Genomic DNA, 21,284 nt, shown 5'->3' with positions numbered 1-21,284 from the left:
TTAGTTTATTGGACTAAGCTGGTTTACTGCTTGCTAATCATTAGCCACTGTTTCTCATTAGTCATTCGGCACTATATTTAAATAAATTGCTTGGAAATAGCTGCTTCTTTTTCAGTTTTTACTGTAGAAATCAAATTAAACAAGACAAAAATTATTTATTAAAACAAAACAAAAAAAAAGGAAATTACACAGTTGATGTTGAAATGACTAAAAATAAATTTTAAAAAAGTCATTTGGTCAATTCACAAGCAAGCCCAACCACTGGCTTCTTACTAGCATCACACAGTGCAATCAAAACCTCTTGTCAAAACCCTGCAATAACTAGCTTGAGCTCAGAATTTATGCCTGCTGTGGTTATTCTTTTTTTAAAGTCTTTATCTGTTGTGCTTATGTGTATATTATTTTAAATTTATTTATAACTTTTAAGCAACATAATGTTATACAGAAAACCCTTGAGGGGCTAACTTCCAACTGCCATTCACAAAGGCAGTTAAAGAAAGTAAGTCAGGAATACACCCAAGATATTTGCCTCAAGGAACACTTATTCAACCAATTTTTTGAAGCCATTACATAAATGCAAAAAACTACATTTGTCTGAAAATCCAGATTTTTTGGATACTACTATGAAAATATTGCAAAGCTAAAGGAGTTTGAAGTATTACGACGGGTAGAAGTAAAATTATTTTTTTTAGCTATTACTTCATATTTTAATCTAAATATACTACATAGCCATTTATAAAAAAATTAGTGATGAAATGAAAATCAGAAACAAGATCAAGTAACAGATATGCTTTCTAGACAACCAGAAAGTTAAGAGTAATTCAAAAGCGGGGAAAACCAACAATGAATACATTTTTGCACATACTTAGATATTTAAAATGCTGCTAAGCATTCTTTACAGAATGAAAAGCATCAATAGAAAATACAGAATGAAAGAACCTCTCTTTCACACTGCATTCATTTGCCCAGTATCATAAAACACCTTTATGTAAAAGTAGCACACCGTTTTTTTCTGAGCAGTGAGTGCTGGTTTGAAGAAAGACTCCATTCCAGTATCACACAGTCTCTGTAGTTAGTTTATAACTATGCAGCAAAAGCTTCAGGAACTGTGCAGTAGAAAGGAACGCACAGCCATACTGGTAGTGAGTTGCAATCGTAAGTTGCTTAAATAACCATCTGCGTGTGAAGTAGGAATATTTTTGCATTAGTTTAGTTACATTAGTAAGGAACTAGCAAGTGATAGCGGCAAAAGAACACTCACTGCTATTCTAAAATTTATTCACAAACTAAAATTAAATAAAAGCATCATCACATAGACAATCCTAACTTAACAGTGGTGGTAAACTGCATAACACATTCTGATTAAGTGTACACTCTTAGAGTGTCAGTTTTTCACAAGTACATGAGCAATCCAATTTTCTTGACACCTATTTTTCACAGCAAATTAGTTGCAGGTACTTGTAGTTTCATTTTTTACATTCAATACACCTGAATATTTATATGACAAATATGTGTCCCTAATCAGGAAACAAAAGGAGTATGCAATGTACCCTGAAAAAGTCATAGTTTATTATAATTCCCATTATAAATGCTGAGGAGAAAAACCACAGCTAATTCATTCCAATAAATGGATGGAATTATTTTAAAACAAATAACTTCAAGTTAAAAAATGTGCAAGAGGAAATTACAATGATCATATCTATTTTATGAGCAGAAAAGACTAATCTTGCATACAATTATACTTACATGAGTCATTTGCTCAGACTCTTTTCTGATATAGTCATAATAATTCACATCTGTTGCTTCATCACAGACATAATCAGAAGACAAAGATTGCTTAAGTTGTCTCTCTGCCATCACTAGTTGTATGTTTCACAGAGTAGGTTTTCCAAATTTAGTATGAAAAGGACCCTATCAGATTACAGAATAACCTGTAGAAAAATCCTTCATATCGGTTTATTAAAAAAACCTGAAATATTATTTTAAAATAAGCTTCAGGATGTGTGTGAGTTGCTCTTATGCACTTTTGGTAAAGACAATAGCCTTTAACTTTTATTTACTGCATTGTTCACCAACTGCATTGTCACATTATCAGGTTTGCTGAGCCATACCACAACATTGTAATGTCCAGGTCACACATTTGATATAATATTTTTCTGAAAATGTGTCAACTGCAATTCATAAACATCCCTACTTGCCAAGTTCAATAGCTTTTATAACACTTACAAAATTCTAACACATCAGAAAAATTTTTTTACTGAAGGAACCATCTACAGATAACTAACAGATTGTACAGGGCCAAAAGAATAAACTTTTCACTCTGATGTAAGTGTACTCCCTAAATGAATATCATCTAAACACAAAACTGTAATTCTTCCAATGACTTCTTTATATCTAAAAATATCACTGCTGAATGCTGCAATTACATTTCTCAGCTGGAGACATCTTTCTACATTATTTTCTTGAATGCGTAAGAAAACTCTAAATGTGATCTAATTAACTAGAAAACTACTGAGATTTGATTGATGGGTTTTTTTTGTTTGCTTTTAAATCCAAGCATATCTTAATCACCTTGTCTGCCCTCCAAAGAAAACAGTCATGAAAAAATACAAGACGTTCACAGGAAAACAACCTCCTATCATTACAAAATATCCTTAGGTCCTGACATCTACTTACTCTCAAAATAGCATCCTTGCCCAGTTATTTCTTATGGATTCTGACTTTAAAATTTCTAGTCTTAAAACTGTTCAAAGGTAAGAATCACCTACAGTGTATATTCTGGTCACAGCGCAAGTCCTAACCATTTGAACCGTGCCTTACAGTCAGTCTGTAATGAACTGGAGAAGCAGTTCCTTGCCCTTGATTTAATTTGGTGAAGGAAAGAGTTCCGAGAATCCCATAAAACTTGGTTCTCTGCACCGAAAAGTTCATTGCACATACTACACAACCCTGTTCGAATTGGGTGTGTTCTTTGTCTTGTGGAGCAGGTTAGGGAAGATGTATGCATTAGAAGATATTTTTCCTTCCTAGATTAGCAACAACTATCTGTTAGGCCAAATCTCCTCTTTTGCCTCCTTTAAAATTCTTAACATTTAACAGAGCTTGAAGGAAAGAAGGATGAACACAGCAAGTGACTTCATGAGTAATCTTGTCACTAACTGATTCTTTTCTCTCTCATATCAAAAGTACTCATAACAATATATAAGCTACCAACTTGAACATATGCCGTATCTTTTTTTACTCACCTACGCAGTTATCACAAAGGCTGCAATGTGAGGCACGAGGTGGGCGGAAAATCTTGCAAGTAAAACAGTATTTTAGTTTCACTGTCTGTCCATTGATGATCACTTCTTTTGTTCTGGGAGGGGGGCGGTATCCTCCTGAACTGGAGCCATTTGCAATATCTAAACATGGAAATACAATGCATTAAATTTTTCACATGAGCTATGGTGTATGCACAGAACTGTCCTTGATGGCAATCTGTAGCAAGTTTCAAATTTATATTAACACACTTAAAATAAACAACCTTTTTCCCTTCTCATTCCCCTAAAATAACACGCAGCAAAAAGATAATTACAAGTAGTATTCATAGCTAATCAATTTGAATTTAAAAAACCCACCCAAACCCAATTCTCAAATGCTGACAGCTACCTTGATCCCAAAACTCTTACGCTCTCATATCCCCTAATAGTTCATAGAGAATACATTAATGACAACTATGACTACTGGTGCAGGATGGTAAAACTTGGACAAATTATCTTTAGGATTTTCCTGAATTTTTTAGAATTCCTGTAATAACAAAAAGTCTTTCTACAAGTCCTGCAGAAGTTCTACAATCTAATAAAGAATCTGCACATTTACTTAAGCAACAGCAGCTCTGTCATTAGAGCATGGCACATGGTAGAAATAAGACCAATCATCACTTTGAGATCTCTTAAATGCTGTGATACAATGGAGCACATTCAGAATAGTATTTCACAGCTCTGGCTGGTTCAAAGTTTGACAATCTAACTGCCAGTGTTACTTTTACACATCTTGAAGTTTGTTGCATAAAAATAGTTTCCAACTACCTCATTTGGTACAAGTGGCAGGGTTTTGGGCTTTGTTTGCTTGCTTTTGTTTTATTTTAGGACATCAGCATTATTTTTTCCAGGAACTAAAGGACCGATTAGGCTAAATCATTAAAGTTCAATTTTTTCCTTTAAATGCTCCCAAGCTGAGCTATACTCTGAAAGTAGACAATGTAAAAGTGGTACCTTTCTCTCAGTTTATCTGTTCTTGTGTAATCACAATGAAATCAAACCACAGAAGAGAAAAAACCCTAAAGTATTACTCTTGGACAGACAGAACATGAAGAACAATAGGAAAGTAAAATAAATTATTTTCCAATGTATGAATGAAACTACATTTCAAAGTCACAGTCACCTGCACAACTGTGTTTTAAGCTGTCCCCCTCACTTTCATGTTGGACAAGCATGGGGCTGGATGACAGGTTACTAAAGGGTCCATGACTTGTATTTGAGCTCAGATTGTTAGAAATGTCACCCACAATTACAATTTCTGCCAGATCTGCAGACATATTTACACAGCCTACAAAATACACATTTTCCAAGGGGGCAACTAGAAAGCCTCCTACCTATCAAGGTATTCAAATTAGTGACAGCATAGCTGTGCTAGCAAAGCTGTAATACAATATACTAGATTTGGCAGCAAATCTAGCTTAAGAAGTTCCCACCTGCAACGTGCTCACTCACTCCATAAATACACATCAATAAAAGTATTTGTGGGACACCACTGTAAACTTGACCATTGAAACAAACTCCAGAAAACTCTCTTGGAGAAGAACTGGAGCAATAGCCAAGAATGACGGAATCAGGGTGTGAAGCTCCTAAGCATCCCTTATGAGAATGGAGTGGTGACTACTGAAGAAACAGCAGCTTAGAAGCAGCCTACTAGACCCCGATGAGGTACAGACATTTACTTGTGTTGGATCTAGACCAACCCCTGCAATGTTCCTGGGATGCTGGGTCAGGTCCTATGATCTGCACGTGGAAGTACGGATTACTGTGTGGCTCCCATAATAATCAATAATCCTGATTTTGACCTCAAGGCCAATACTACTTGACACAGTATTTTTTATTAAATAAGTATTGCATTACAAGCTACTTAGTGTATTTACATGCTGAAGCATAACTAGACAATAAAAGTTGTTTAATGTGCAATATGGACATTATCTTGTTTCCTATATTTTTTGTTTTTAGTTATGTTGTCTAAAAGAAATTCATTAATTAAATGATTGTGGTTTTAAAGCGCTCTAGCAGAGAATTTGATCAAAGAATTTGATGAAGTCAATAGAAATAATTTGATTTCTTCACGTTACAGTAAAAAACTTTTTTTTATTTGCTTGCATAACAGTTTATTTGTCCTCATGACACATCAGTTTGAGTTAAGTAATTTTTAATTTTTGCATTCTAATTCAGAACTAAGCTGAAAAGATGTTCTTTTGAGGGCATAGCACAACTGTGCTTATACTATTTAAAGCTTTACAGAGACATGGATGATTCCTAAATCCAGAAAACAGGGAAGAATTTCTTATAATTCAGAGATTACATTAAAAAAGCTTCCACAGTTACAATGAAAACTTTTTTTCTGTAGAACAAGTTACCATAGCCTGCATGAAATGGTGAGATAAATAACTTGTAGTACTAGTACAGATCTACACAAGACAATACTTTTTAGGGGAGAAAAACACCATAGTAAGTTTTGGTATTAAAAATCCCTTATAGCTGATTTTAGTTATTATAATTGAAAAAGATAAATATATTTTAATACACTGTACTTTCGGTGACATCATCACCAGCAGGCTTGTAATATTCTTAGTGCTTCTATAAATCCATATGCCTTACAAAACACAGCATTATGCCCATTTCTGACTATAGTCTGGCCACGACTGGCTTAAATTGGAACAAAAATGCAGGTCATTAACCCTAATTAGTTTTTTATCCAATAAAGCATTTAACGTGTGCATGCATAACATGTTCCTTAATAAATCAGTGTTTTCCATCTGATCCTCATACTCAAATCTAGCTGCATAATTGTCAAAAATCTAATGAAGCCTGAATTTTATATAGGTGTAGATTTCTATACTGCTAGAAATGCTGATGCATTGAATTTCCTAAAATAACACTAATATTTCAGATTCCCGAATATGTTTACAGTCATTGAAAGAAAATTACTTAAACCAGTCAAGGTGGATTGTTTAGAAGAAAAATGGTTTTTTTTCTAATGGAACATTTACGCATAAAACATGCACATTGACTAAAACCAGTATTTCCCCAACTTTCAAAAAGTTCAAAAAAAGTGCCCTGTATCTACTTTATTTTAAAATGGGCTCTGACAGAATCTCACAGGCAACTTCCCTCTTCTCTGGTGGAGAAGGGAGATGACTGGCCAGCCCATTATACTTACAGCACTGGTTTTCTAAGAGGATTTCCTTCCAAACCTTTGCAGGGAAGTTCAAGTTCACAGGGCTGGCAAATCCTAGCTCTCTGAGGAAAATTAATCTCAAAGTCCAAGGCTGAAAGCTGATGCAAATTAAATTAATGAAAACAGTCTTGCTGACTTTCCATGGATTCAGGATTTTACCCACAATCTTAAATTGGCTAATCAAACCCAAAAGTCCCAGTCTTTCTGTTTATTAATATTTTTTTTTCTGGAAACAAGCAACGGGGCAAGGTCAAGTGTGCTTGGATTTAATCAGATTTATCTAACCTAAATGTGCTAAACATGTCCTGGTCTCACAGTGATTTTGCAGATTTCAACTGGACTGCTCAAACTTGGGTTCTAACACAGTTAAATCTTTTCATATCTTTATATCTTTTAATATATGCAGTCCCTTTAAGGCATAATAAGATAAACCTTTATGGAACCACCTTCCCCAAATAAACCTCTGTTTGACCACTATTTTTTACATATTTCCTTCCAATCCATTACTGACGTAGTAATGCAAGTTATTTTACAAAAAGGGTCAAATTTTTCCTCTATTGGGATTGCCTTTCATCCTCTATGCTCTGACACATTTTATAACTTCTTTAGCAGTGTTAAATGTTCATGCACTAGATGGGGCTCCAGCATTTTTATTACCCTATTACAAAACCCCCAAACATACAATCCATATGCTTGGAGGACAAACAGTCTCTAGAAGGTCTTTCCATGTTGTCTCTACACAAACTTAACCACCATATTATGCAAGGTTTGCCATCAACTTTAAAGGAACACAATTTCAATCTTCAAACAATATCATTAGAGAAGTTAGTAACTTGAAGTAATTGTAACAGTTCCTGCTAAGAAAAACAGATAATGCAATGAAAAAAAACTTTATATATGACCTATAACATCTGAAGAACAAAAAATCCTGACAAAAACCAAAAAAAACAAACCCTGCAAAACGCAAACCTCCTCCAAGAAACGTCTTCCTCCGTGTTTAACCACTGAAATCTAAGCTACAAGCTTAATAACAGTGGGCTACAAGAGCAAAGAGTAATTTATTTTTTTTAGGGAAAAGAACTTAATCAAATAACATTTTCTTGTTTCCAGACAGTACTCTCAGGAGCAAACAATACTGCAAACCTGGCTTAGACTGAAACCAGCAGCTGATAACTGCATTGTTCACATAATTCTTCATCTGATAGCCAACAAGAGATACCATTGAAATACTGCTCTTGACTTTAGATAAAAGACCTACTGCCTCGATTTCATAAAAACCTATGTATTACTTTCTTAAGAGTAGAATTGCATCATCTGCTTGAAGTCTAAAACTTTATGTGAAAGGTATTTTCACTCCCAGAAAGAAATGTAATCTTTAGTGATTTGCTGAGGGAAAGAAGCATAGAGAGTAAGAGTTTTCTGAAAGACTTATGCACAAAGTAATTTCACTAAATGTATTTTAAGAATGTTGTTTAAAGCATGCAATATCAGGTATGACTATTAGCCTACCAAGCTGGCATCTCACCTTCGGAGAGAAAGCAAAACATATCCACATTGTACCCACAAGTAGAACGTATTTTTTCAGGCTATTGTCAATTCTATGAAATGCCTATGCTGTGGTGCAGATTTAATTTTATAAGGCTCTAAGGAAATCAAACTGTGCATTTCGAAACAAATGAAAGACAGGCATGGAACTGTGGAGAAGTCTCAACTGTAATCTTGAGCATCAACGAAAATTAGAGAGCCAAGACAAAAACAACTTCCAGAGATGGTGTGCTGCTATAGCTCATATACTACTGAGTTTCACTCAGAAACTGTGAACTGGCCTGAGCTGATCGTACAGAATGAATTAGGAAGATATACGTAAGTTAAGACAGTTACCTTGAAGAAAAATCCAAAGCATTTCCTTGCTATAGATGAGCCTTTTTAAGGCTAGAAGGATAAATGAACATGATCACCTTCTTATTTATCTACATCACCTATCCAATGCAAAAAAATATCGATATTGTGGAATAATTGTTAAACTTGGATGCATCAAATGGACGAACGCTTTCCCATCTGTGAAACCCATTCTGTTGGGTTTGGTTATCCTTTTAAGCCTTCATATTTAGAAGTTTATTATCCTATAAATATTTTTCCACTTGAGGTGACTTCACACTAAACGAACTACAAGAGACATATCATAACTGCAAAGAGGTTACAAAACAAGGCTGCTCCTAGTTTTCACATCCCCATAAAAACAACAGCCACTCTCAATATAGTATCTTGTGTGATCACAGAAAACATGCTTATATGCACCATCAAAAGGATGCAACATTGGGGTTGCCCTGGAAAAAATGACTTTTCAATTTTCATGAAAGTTACAAGCCAAGTACAAATACTCCATCAACAAGTTTAATTGCCCATTTAGAAAAAAAAAAAAAAGGTCCTGCTGCATTTGACTGAGATTATAGCACTTTTATAGCAAATAACCCTACATTATCTTCAGTGATTTTGCATTATACAAGCCTCATGCATCTAGTTGCTTTTGTTGTATTATCTTATATGAAAAAATACTAAAGTATTTTAAGACCTATGCTGCTTCCCTCTCTTAGGCCAAACATATATATTTCTTAAATATTTCCTTAGAGGTCATGTTTTCTAGATTTCTCTGACTTGCTGCCTTCCTCTTGAGTTTCCACACATAGTCTCAAAAACTGGACAGTGAACTGAGACCCCATTGTCACTAGGTATTGTAGAATGTTACTTCTCCTGGTTTATGTAGTGACTCTTTTTTTCTAATGCATTCCAAAAAGAATTTCCTCTTTTTGTCAAGATATCACAATGATGACTCAATATGTTTGTGGATAATACTGAAGCCCCCTTTTACTGTACTGTTCACTACTGAGCCTCCTTTTTGTTAGTATCTGATTTCCATTTATAATCATGCATTTTGTATATGTTCCCTAAATTTGCTAAGACTATTTAGAGTATATATATTTTTAAAAAAAAAAAAAAAAAATCAAGCCAAGTGCTTGCAAATTCCCCCAACTCGGCATCAACTTCAGTTAATCATATTCCCTTTTTCTTGAGCCCACAATCAGTCTCTGCAAGATCCTACCTGATCACTTACCATTTGCCACTAGAGTGTCTTTCAAGAAAGTTGCTCATTGACTTCGTGGTAATTTCATCTAGACTTTATTTCCAAAATTTATATAGAAAGAATCCTATGCAGGACAGTATCAAGAGCTCTATTACAGTCAAATTTTAGCACATCTGCTGCTTCTTTTCCACCAAGACAGTTACTTTCTCAAGGAAGGACATCAGTTTGGTTACACTTGATTTGCTCTTGAAATACTTTGTTGCTTGTTTTGAGCTTTAAAGGGCCATAACCTGCGCCCCCCCAGCCCCAATTCTTACAAATTTGATCATTTAGCAGTTTGCTCCATGTCTTTCCAGACATAGTTTCTAGTGATAATATAGACAGATTTCTATTACAGTAGAATATTAGACAGATATAGATACAGCATAGTAGACTGACAGATTTTTCTTTTAACTACTACTTTCCCTCTTCTGACCTGCACTTCCCATCAGCTAGCAAGAAGTGTGCAAGTTTTCTTCTGAGATCAAAGCAGAGTGTTGAATCCTTCAGACTGCCCTCTGTTATTTCTCATTTCCCAATTACACAGCAGGCCTTCAGCTTCTCTTTCTTCCTCTGACCTCTAACAGAACCTGTCCTGTTGTCTTCTACTGTTCCTTGCCGGTTGTAACTGACTTTATTCCCCTTTTGCCTTTCGACACCTTCCTTATATGCTTGTACTACCTCTTTATACTCACCTTGAGAAATTGTCTCCACTTCTGATACAAGTATCTTTTTGACTTCAATCTTCATGAAACTACAAATACAGACAGAACGGCCTCTTACTACACTTCCCAACATTCCTCTGTATCAGGATAGCTTGATGATGTGCATTTAATATAATATTTTTTGATAAGAGAGGTCCCTTTTGCTTTGTGGACACCCTTAATTTTTTTTTTTTTTTTGCAACTCCTTTTACTTTTTGCTTTGCTATGAACACAGATGTCTGGGCTACTACTACCTCACCAAATCCTCAAGAAACAACTGCTTTCCATTTCTGTACCCTGGTGGTGGAAACAGCAGCATTACAGCTGTTAGTTCTCCATCTTCACCTGGAAAGAGGTGATAGCCTAGATGGGAACATTTCACACTGTCAGCATGACCACCCTGTTTCCAAAAAGTCACTCGAATGGAGTACTGGCAGTTTCTTTAGAATGTCTTATTTTGAGAACTGTTCTCCTTAATCAGCTCGTCCTATTCTATGCTTTCTGATGTACAAAAATAAAGTTTAGTAGGCTTTAAAATAACTTCAAAATAGCATTCTTAAACGAGAATTCCTCCTCTTGGGACATAACAGTTTCTCACTGCATCTGTAATAATTTCCATGAGGCTGCTTCCCAAAGAGACGGGTAAGGCAGAGTAAGCCTCAAGTATCTAAGAACAACTTGAGAAGAGTAAAAGCCACAGATTTGAAAATGTTACATGCACAAATTTTAGAAAAGAAACAATTAGGTAAAGGCATTATTTTTAGGTGATTTATCTGAAGAATCTCTTGCCTAGAAGTATATTACTGTTAACCTAGCACTCCATCTTTAGAAAACACCTCAAGTTCAAAGGTACAGCAAGTTCCAAGTCGATCAAACCAGAATGACAGTTTTGGAGCATGTAGCAGTTTTCTTTTGAACTGAAGAAGCCATCCAGCCTTTCCTGCTGCACAGATGCCACTCCACTAGGATACGTCTTTTTAGGGCACATTGAAAAATATATTTTAATAGTACAAAGATGTTTCTTTCCAATTCCATTGTTGATTCCGGAATCACAATTTTGTTCCTCTCCATTAGACTTGCCGTGAGCCCTCACGCTTGGGAACTTGAGCCCAAAACTCCGCATTTGCTGGCAATATAGTTCCTCACTTCAAGACTTGATTGGCCCTTTTTGGAAGACTACAGCTTTTGATGCTGCTGAAGAAAAGACAGTGGTTTTGATTAGCTCAGCAGTCTAAACCTGTGAAACAACTCTTGTGCCACCATTTTTAAAACACACTTGTAAACACAAGTTCTGAAACAGCCACACACGGACACATTTTGACTCTCCTAATCAACTTTTTAATACAATTTTTGTCTTTTTTCAGTATCCAGTTTATATTCTTCATTTTATATTCAGCCAAAACTCTGTATCTGGCAGACTCTTTCTTCAAGGAAAAACTACTACTGTCAGCTGCTTATTTGAAATAATTTATTTCCTGACATAGATTAATTTTTCTTTGAACACAGGGTAAATAAGCAATTCCTTGAACAGGAACCTGTGCCTGTATTTTGGACTAAAGCTGGTACCTTATTCTAGGTAAAGGATTCCTTGAAAGAGATCAATGAAACTAGACCATAACACTGATTAGGAAAAGGTGCTAAATGAACACTTCATTATCTTTTTTTTTTCCATATTTCTATGCTTAAAAAGCAAGAAGGACTTGGTGAGTTTTTGTAGCCTAAGCTATATACCTTATATCTGAGGTTTTCAGGTGCTTAAGCAACATGATTCAATCACTTCTGAAACTCGGATGAATTGCAAACATTTTAATGCTGAGCGAGCTGGGTCTGTTTAGCCTGGAGAAGAGAAGACTGAGGGGGGATCTTATCAATGCTTACAAATACCTTAGAGGCAGGTGTCAAGAGGATGGGGCCAGACTCTTCTCAGTGGTGCCTGGCGACAGGACAAGGGGCAACAGGCACAAACTGAAACATGAAAAGTTCCATCTGAATATGAGGAAAAACTTTGAGGAAATCCCATCACAGAAACACAAGGTGAGTAAAAAGCAGAGTGGAAGGAAGGATCAGAAAAAAAGGAAGGACTGACAGACAACAAAATATGCAACCATGTAGGATCCAGCTAAGAGCCGTGGAGGCGGGGCTGAACAGAAGTACAGGGCAGAACTCAGGGTGTATGTACCTAAGAGATGCAATACAAATAAGAAGCAGAAAAGAGACCCAGAGTGGACTCTAAACACCAGAAAGCCCAAGATTCTCCAGAAACAAGAACCAAAACCCAAAGAACTTTTTGGAACAAATTGTAGTAATTTCTGTGTCAAGGTCCTAATAAGAAGTGCATTGTTATAGTGCTGCCTTGTGCCTTACCTGTCTAGGTTTTCATTACTCAAAGAACAACTTATTGCTCCTTTTGATTTTTTTGGGTCTTTATAACCACTGGATTATGACAATAATGCATCTAAGCCACTTTCTATGCCAATTAGCAAGTATTCAAAATACCTCATTCTTAAAGAGAGACAAGAACACAGTCAATATTTATAGCCAGTTTATATGTCTGCCATTCTATAAGAATAGAGAATTAAACCGCACTTCATAAAACTCTGAAGTGACAATTACACCACATCCATTTCAAAACCATAGATACAATTAAATATTGCATATATGGGTACTGGATCTAAAATCCGAGGAATTCATTTGCTGTGGTTAAATTGGGAAAAATCCTTTAATAAAAGCAGATTTAAAACATGAGTTATGGAACGCTCAAGATTTCACCAAGTATCTGGATATAGGGATGAAAAATATCTGTCATAGCAAGATGACTAAATCCTAATATCTACTCTTCAACAGCTCACTTGCAATCTTATTTAGCAGACTATCATTGTTACCATCTTTATACGTAATTACTGAAAAGGTAAATTTCCATTAGAAAGCCCATCTGTTTTACATAAAAAGAATAGGTTATACAAGTTTTTGTTCTGAAAATTTTTCCCCAGCTGCACCGTCATTATTCCTAGTAGATAATCAGCAAGTAAGTTTCAGTAGCAGCATCATTAATGGACTTTAATTTCATTTTCTGCCTCAGGGACTCAAGAAATTCAAAGAAACAGACACAGAAATGGAAAAGTACCTACAGAGATGACAGGGACCATAGGACAGTACCTAGATGGATACTACTATTCTTTTCAGCATCTTATCCTCCTCTCCGTTCCTTTCTCAAATGCAGGCGCAAAAACCTCCCACTGTTTGGAAGACTTTATTTCATTAATTTTTGAACAGTTTAAGGAATTAGGACTATGATTTTTCTATAGCTGAGCTATCAGTCACCAGTATATGTGTGACAATCCAAAACACCATAACTGTCCTTCTCTTCTAAACTGACGGCCACTGGGGTTTTGACTCAGCAAACTGTTCTCAGTAAGGGAAGCGACAAGAAGTATATCCTTACTTTAACCAGTGTTAAGATAACTTCCCTCAAATACATTTTTCTTCATATACAGTTATGTTCCAGCTTTTACTTATAATGATCTCACATTACAGTAGGAATAAATTATTCTCTCAATCATCAATACTTGTCCCATTACAGAGAAAAAGAAACAAAACAGAACACCATCAGTAAGAAGCCCAACGATTTGTCTGCAGATCTTGCTTCTAACCAACTTTGAAATCCTATCCGCAGCCAAAAATGGGTTTCAAGAAATTTGTTAATATAAAAAATGAAAGAAAGACAGTTGGTCAACAGGCTCAGACACAAATGTCTTCCCTTCTCCTAGTTCAGATTTAAATACGCTTCACAAGTGCAGACTTCCATAGTGTCCTCCTATGGTGCTCCAGCCTTTTCCTAATGAGAAACTCTTCTGATAAGGTACAGCAGCGTTGCTGCTTTCCTGAGAAGGTAAAAGGCCAGCTAACACAAATGGGTTGGTTGTATGCCTATAATCACGATGGTATGTGTGTTGTTCAGTAGAAATCGGTGATAATTTAAAAACAAGTTTAGTATTCGCCTAACAATTGTTAAGCTTTCATTTTTAAACTACCTTTAAAGGCCAAATTTGATAAAGGTGAAATTTAACAAAAACATACAGCTTTTTTTTCTTAATTTAAACTTTTAGAAGTATCATTCATGTTTTACATTATTTAGAAAGTAGTGCTGCTTCCTTTATTAAATGTTTTAAGTAACTCATATCAGGTATGATAAACATCTGCTTTTATTCTTGGAAACAGCTTAGATTCTGTTACTCATCATTAGGACAGCAGAGAGCAGGATGATGACTGACAAATTAAGACTATTTGTGCTTTACTACAAGAAGAGAAAAAACAGGAGTGCTGGGATTGCTGGAGTGAAACAGCTGGCAGAGGTCATGGTGGCTGACTTACAAAGTGTAAAAGTTTAACAGAAATCTAAGTTCTTCAATTAAGTCTTATAGAAGGTTATTCAATTAGAAAGATATTCTTATCATTTCAAATATCTAATAAATAGATTTACCTTCCAATCATAAGACATTTTACTGGGAAGTCCAGTACTGAAAGAGGCAAAGAATGTCCACTGCTCCCCAAATATTGCATTAATAAAACTGAAGGAAAACACCATTTTAAAAAACACAAAATATTTGCGAGCCGTCACAGACATTACAGCAGTAATAAAACAGTCACAAAGGAAGATCTATTTCAAAATGGCTCTTTCTGGAAAACTCTAAATTTTAAACAATTGCTTATCTACAAATTATAACACAATTTTATGATATAAATGGGCATTCCTTTTTGGCAACACAAAGGAATATACGTGCCTGAATTCCGTCCTCCTCCCACAAGTTATTCCTACAGAGAGGATAACTTTTTTTTTGAGAAGAGGTAGGGGAAAAAAAAACAGAAAGGAGGGGGACATTGTAATTTTTCCCATATTTCCTCAAATAGTTCCGAGATGCTTTCCCCCGCCCCCCCCCCTTTCCTCCCCAGCTATAAAAATAATGCCATTGCCCATTATAGCAACTTACACACTTCTGTGCAGCACGTTACGTACTCAGTATTTGATTCTGAGAAATGTTTGCAGTGACAGCACTGTCAAAAGCTAAAAAATAAGCTCTAAAAGCAGTCTTCCATAGAAATCTGTTAGCTTTCACAACACCACAAATTCGAACTTTGTCATCTGTTTTCCACATATCTGGATTCTGTGAATACTAGGAATTCTTCTATTACACAGGCAAGGATTGAAATTATTGCGTTTGAAGAGAACATCAGTTCCTCAGTATAAACACATTCCATATTAATTTTTAATGTGGTTTTTTTTTTTTTTGAGTGTAGCGAGGATATGGCTTCACAATGCTCCTCCATTTCTGATTTAATTTCTTCATGGCATGTAAGGGCAGGTTGACCGAAGATTTTCTTATTAAATAATCCAGAGTGCCATATCAGAAAGTAAGCAAACAGAAGAAATTTACAGGAATTTAAATTAATTCATCTGGGATTCAGTTATCTGGGTCATCTAGGAACTAAAATTTTTCTTCCCTGTATACTATGTACAGTATGGTCCTTGCCCAAAGCTAAGTCCTGACTGCCTAAATGTAACCTTCTTCCTGTCATGGCAGTGACAGCTGGTTCCTGGCTCTGCACAATTAGTCCAAACAATGTGTAAAAGCAATGTAGGTTTTCTTCCTGAAATGTGAATGACAGCAGAACGCACTGTTTTTGGAAAGGTGTAGCAGGTCTATAAAATTTGGTGAACTACACATCTCAGACTTCCCAAACGCATGGGAAAAGATTTCCTTCCCACAAAGTTCAAGGACCACATTACACGATCATACAGTTCCAAAAGCCTCAAACCTATGCAAAGAGCATATGGAGGAAGTACAATTAGCTGCTGCACGTAGAGAGCTGCAAATGTGTTGACCCCACTTCAGAACTCAAATCTAAATGCTTTGAAATAACACAAACCGCTGTTTATTACACAGACACCTTTTTATCTTAACACATAGCATAGTATAACAGGTGTGGTCAGGACCTTCCAAATCTGGTGAAAGAAAATGATCTCACTGTAGTGACGATCAATGAACTCATCACTATATTTTGAAATCCTGCTGCTTCTGAAAATAATCCATACTAAAGATAATGTGCATGTTTCAAGAAAATAAAACCATTCTTCCTCCTCCAACAGCAGTTTTCTGAAACTGAGCCCTTCAGACAAGATTTTTTAATCACAATGAAACCATTAGATTCAAACAACCATTAAAGTATGTATGTATTTAAAAACACACTTGTTACCTTTCCTCTGGTAAAGGCTCATAAAGGCCTAATAGCAAATACAAGTAGTTACTTCTGTTGTTTTACCTTAACAATATTTCCTTATCCATGAGATCTCTTAAGTGGAAGATACAATTTCATGATGTGCTTACTCTCTCTTAACAGCTAAGTAAGAGGAAACTAATGCCATATTGTTGTTAACATTTTGCTATTTTGACATGAATTCTCTTATCATTCCCACTTACCGGCATGGTCCACAGTGTGATTTTGGTGTGTACAAACAACATTTGCTTTCTGAGGAAACTAAACCAGAACTTCTGCTCGATGTGTACACCAAATGAACTCTACCCCATAACATGGTGTAAGAGTCTATACCAATGACTTTGCCCCTCAGACATTTTCACCAATGCTTTGGGAGGACATATAATCTATGAGAGAACCAGACAAAACCTAGTCTGAAGTAAACCCCTCAAATTCATACTTTACAGATGCAGAAGTGTCTGCAACAACAGCTTTAGTGCACTTATTTGCTTCTACTGCATTGAATTATTTGTCACAGTAAACAAAGCCTAAGATTGTACTATAGTATTAAATCTCAAGGACCCCGCAGGTGTTTCTCCTGTGCTTGCATAAACCTGTTATCTGTCTTTTCGATTATATGAGTGGGTATTCCTCTGAAATTGCTTCAGAACATGGGATTTCCACTGGCTATCATATCAAAGCACATATAGTAGCTTTTAGTAAGCTTTAGCAGCTTACAAAAAAATAAGCAAACAAAACCACTGTTTATGAAGCAGCTCTGCAAACTCATCCTGTGTTTTCTCAGCCAGGTAGCACATTTTAGCTATTCGGCATATTTGTAGCTGTAGAAATTCCACAATTAGAATTTAGTTAGCAATTCTCTTGATAAATGAGGCTGATTGAAATCTAGTTCGCTCTCCTTTAATTGTGATTGCTTTACACAGACAAAAAACAGTAACATTTTATTACTATTACTGAAAAAAAACCTTCCCAAGATTGCATCAACTTACGAGACTGCATATTAACACAGATACTTATCTGACTCTTTCACAATATAAACAACAATGTAATTAAGTTCAGTTAAACTCTGAGGGTACATTACTTTAAAAGATGCACAATTGTAGAGCCTTTGCAATATCAGCTTTCTTTTCAAAAACACTTTAGAAAGTATTCTAATGTGCACCACAGAGAAGCTTCTACCATACTTGCTGAAAAGTATTTACAGTAATAACGATCTCTCTCCAGGGCCAGAATTTTGTTTACTGTCTTTCTCGGTGAAGAACTGATCAACTATCTTTCCACAGGAATCACTGCAATGTTATCAGACATTACAACTCCAGAACAATTACTGTGGCAAGACAGGAGTAACTCCTCCCATGAGCAGAGCAGCACACTGCCTTCACACAGTACATGCACCCTGGGAAGGAAAGCGAAGAGACAACAGACCTTCGGTGTTACCTATTTGTCTCTCTAGATCTGCTGCTTCATCTGGTGTTGCGCGTGGGAGGACACCAGGATCACTGAAACTAGTACGCAGCAGGGTCCCCATCACGAAAAAGAAAAGAATCCCACCAATTGCAGGTATAGCAGGTGTAATCTTCTCTGACAAATATGGACAACTGGAAAAAGAAAAAAGATTAAACATGATCAATAACACATAGTGCAACTTGCTCTCGAAAACTGTTTACCATTATAAATGCATATGAAGAATTCACTCTCTTCTCTTCACAGAATCACAGAATCACAGAATGTTAGGGATTGGAAGGGACCTCGAAAGATCATCTAGTCCAATCCCCCTGCCGGGGCAGGATTGCCTAGACCATATCACACAGGAACGCGTCCAGGCGGGTTTTGAATGTCTCCAGAGAAGGAGACTCCACAACCTCTCTGGGCAGCCTGTTCCAGTGTTCAGTTACCCTCACCGTAAAGAAGTTTTTCCTCATATTTATGTGGAACCTCCTGTGTTCCAGCTTGCACCCGTTGCCCCTTGTCCTGTCAAGGGATGTCACTGAGAAGAGCCTGGCTCCATCCTCATGACACTTGCCCTTTACATATTTAGAAACATTAATGAGGTCACCCCTCAGTCTCCTCTTCTCCAAGCTAAAGAGACCCAGCTCCCTCAGCCTCTCCTCATAAGGGAGATGTTCCACTCCCTTAATCATCTTCGTGGCTCTGCGCTGGACTCTCTCTAGCAGTTCCCTGTCCTTCTTGAACTGAGGGGCCCAGAACTGGACACAATATTCCAGATGCGGCCTCAGCAGGGCAGAGTAGAGGGGGAGGAGAACCTCTCTCGACCTGCTAACCACACCCCTTCTAATACACCCCAGGATGCCATTGGCCTTCTTGGCCACAAGGGCACACTGCTGGCTCATGGTCATCCTGCTGTCCACTAGGACCCCCAGGTCCCTTTCCCCTACGCTGCTCTCCAACAGGTCTGCCCCCAACTTGTACTGGTACATGGGGTTGTTCTTGCCCAGATGCAGGACTCTACACTTGCCCTTGTTATATTTCATTAAATTTCTCCCCGCCCAACTCTCCAGCCTGTCCAAACCTCTTGATAGGTTACTTGTCTTGGAATGTTTATTGAAGCTGAAATTTCTGTTTATGTGTTCATCACACTTCTGAAATTTCTCATCTTTTTAGTATAATAAAGGTCCAACTAGCATAATAATGATCTTACTAATATGCAATACTCATTTACATAAGAAAATAAAATATTTTTATTACAGGATATTATAAGCTGATATATTTCTTCATCTAGTGCCCAATTACATACAGTAAATTGGGGGGTGGCAAGAAGGGGAAATCACCTGAAGATATTCAGCAACAAAAAGCAAAGCACATAACATGATGAAATAAGCCACACCGAAAAATGTAATTAACTCTATAAAATGAATGTATCGTCCATCACAAAGATGGTGCTCAAGAACTTACACCAGTGACACATTCCTTTAAGATCCTTGGTATGTATCAATATTATAACACCACTATTGATTCTCTTTCTTAATTTGTTCTTGTAACTTGGTAAGCTTGTTTACTCATTTACAAAGTAAGACGAGTGTAAATAAAAGTGCAACACACCTGGAAACATATAATCCAAGGGGATCTAGGGCAATATCAACAGCCCTTTACAGCACAAAAAAAGGCTCTATGGTTACCAGATTTACCATATACATGTAGGGCTTAAGATTGTATCATAGCTTTAGCAAATTTTCCTCTATGCTTCACATGTAATAAAATAAAAATGGACAGAAGCATTGGAATCTAAACAACACATGAATATAAGTATTTCATTACAGTTGTGCAAAAAGAGGGGATATGAACTTAGACACTACACAGTATACCACTCCTGTTAATCTGAGTCATACAATAAGCATGGCAGGATCATCTTAGAAAACACACAGGCTGAAGACTCTCTTCATATCTCTTATATTAAGCAGATGGAGCAAAACACACAGATGGCTTCATGCATTCCTGATGTCTGCATAAGTCATAAAATAAGCCTAAAAACAACATAAGCTGAAACCCAACAAGTTCTAGGCCTTAGGGCTTCAGCTAAAGCTTCCAGGTATCAATCAAGTTTAATTAACATCGTCTTCCCTGTTTCTGCTGACTGCCTTAAATGATGATTCAGACACACAAGCTTTTGCACTCCAAGTCAGTTAACCTCACTGGAATGTTAACTCTGAGCAAGTGATGACAATGTCAGCTTCACTGGCCATCACTTCTGCTGACGGGATGGGGAGAGAATGGAAACACTCTTCATACCAGCTACCATGTACCAAGCATTTATCTCCCTGCACAATCCTATTAAATGTATTGGGCTGTTTCATAGAACACTGTGGGTTTCGCAGATGCAGTGAATCCAAACTCATTGTATGACACATCATACCATCACTATGAGTGGAACTCATCTTTCGCCCTGTATGAATGTAATATTACAGGTGTAACAAATTACAAAAGATTAAAAAGACAACTGGGTATAAAAAAAAGGTGCGGGGCAAGAGATACTGTAGTTTCCTGTAATGAACAGACTGTTTAAATACTAGGAAATATACTTCAAATGCACACTTTTAGAAAATCTGTTTCAAAGACCCAGATTTATGAAATTGGTGCTAACCAAAGGAAGCAGGAACAAGACAGCTGGTAGATATAAGCCTTGCTCCCTTCATGTCAGAGAAGTCAGAACGAACAATCAAAGAGAAGCTTTCATACCACATAAACGTCCTACTGCTCAATTTATTTCTTGCCACAAAGGATTACTGAAATCAAAACCACTGTAATATGCTCGGACAAGAGTACAAATAGGCTGCAAGAGCGTATTTTTTAAAAGGATTAGAGGGAACATGTACATTAATGAACACTAAATATAGCACAGTGCTATTATTCTTCTATTGCATTATTCATTACACATACCAAGGAAATTGCAACTGTGATGAAGTCTGTTGACCAAACAAGAGCTGTATGTGTGCAAAAGGTACCAGGAGATAATCTCAGGGCAGCACAGTAGGCGCAACACAATTTAGACAGGTGCCAACGCAAAAACAGCAATGGCATCTACCTACACAACTTAAACTCTCAGTGATACTCGGAGAATGGAAACTGAAGGGCCATCATGACAGTGACATGTTTTGTTTTAACATTAATTTCATAGGGAATTGGTAGAAAGAACAAATTCCTGTGCTGAAATTCTGAGAAAGCCTTGCATCGCTAAAAAGCGA

General features: G+C 36.6%; 1 protein-coding gene across 4 annotated transcripts in view; it reads right to left on the bottom strand.

Moving 5' to 3' along the window:
- The window catches only part of ZDHHC14 (zinc finger DHHC-type palmitoyltransferase 14), a 114,476-nt gene that overhangs the window by 33,911 nt on the left and 59,281 nt on the right, over positions 1 to 21,284 (bottom strand). For 2 of the 4 annotated variants that reach the window (XM_068416377.1, XM_068416393.1), the window contains exons 2-3: positions 18,010 to 18,182; positions 3,246 to 3,404 (exon numbers count right to left, since the gene is read on the bottom strand). In XM_068416377.1, coding sequence (XP_068272478.1) covers positions 3,246 to 3,404; positions 18,010 to 18,182 — 332 coding nt within the window. The remainder of the gene's footprint in view (positions 1 to 3,245; positions 3,405 to 18,009; positions 18,183 to 21,284) is intronic. The other 2 variants (XM_068416387.1, XM_068416400.1) reach the window with 1 other exon arrangement.

The sequence above is a fragment of the Nyctibius grandis genome, chromosome 1, assembly GCF_013368605.1.
Source record: "Nyctibius grandis isolate bNycGra1 chromosome 1, bNycGra1.pri, whole genome shotgun sequence".
Lineage (NCBI taxonomy): Eukaryota > Metazoa > Chordata > Aves > Nyctibiiformes > Nyctibiidae > Nyctibius > Nyctibius grandis.
The sequence above is the reverse complement of the archived record's forward strand: the minus strand, read 5'-3'. Positions and strand labels throughout refer to the sequence as shown.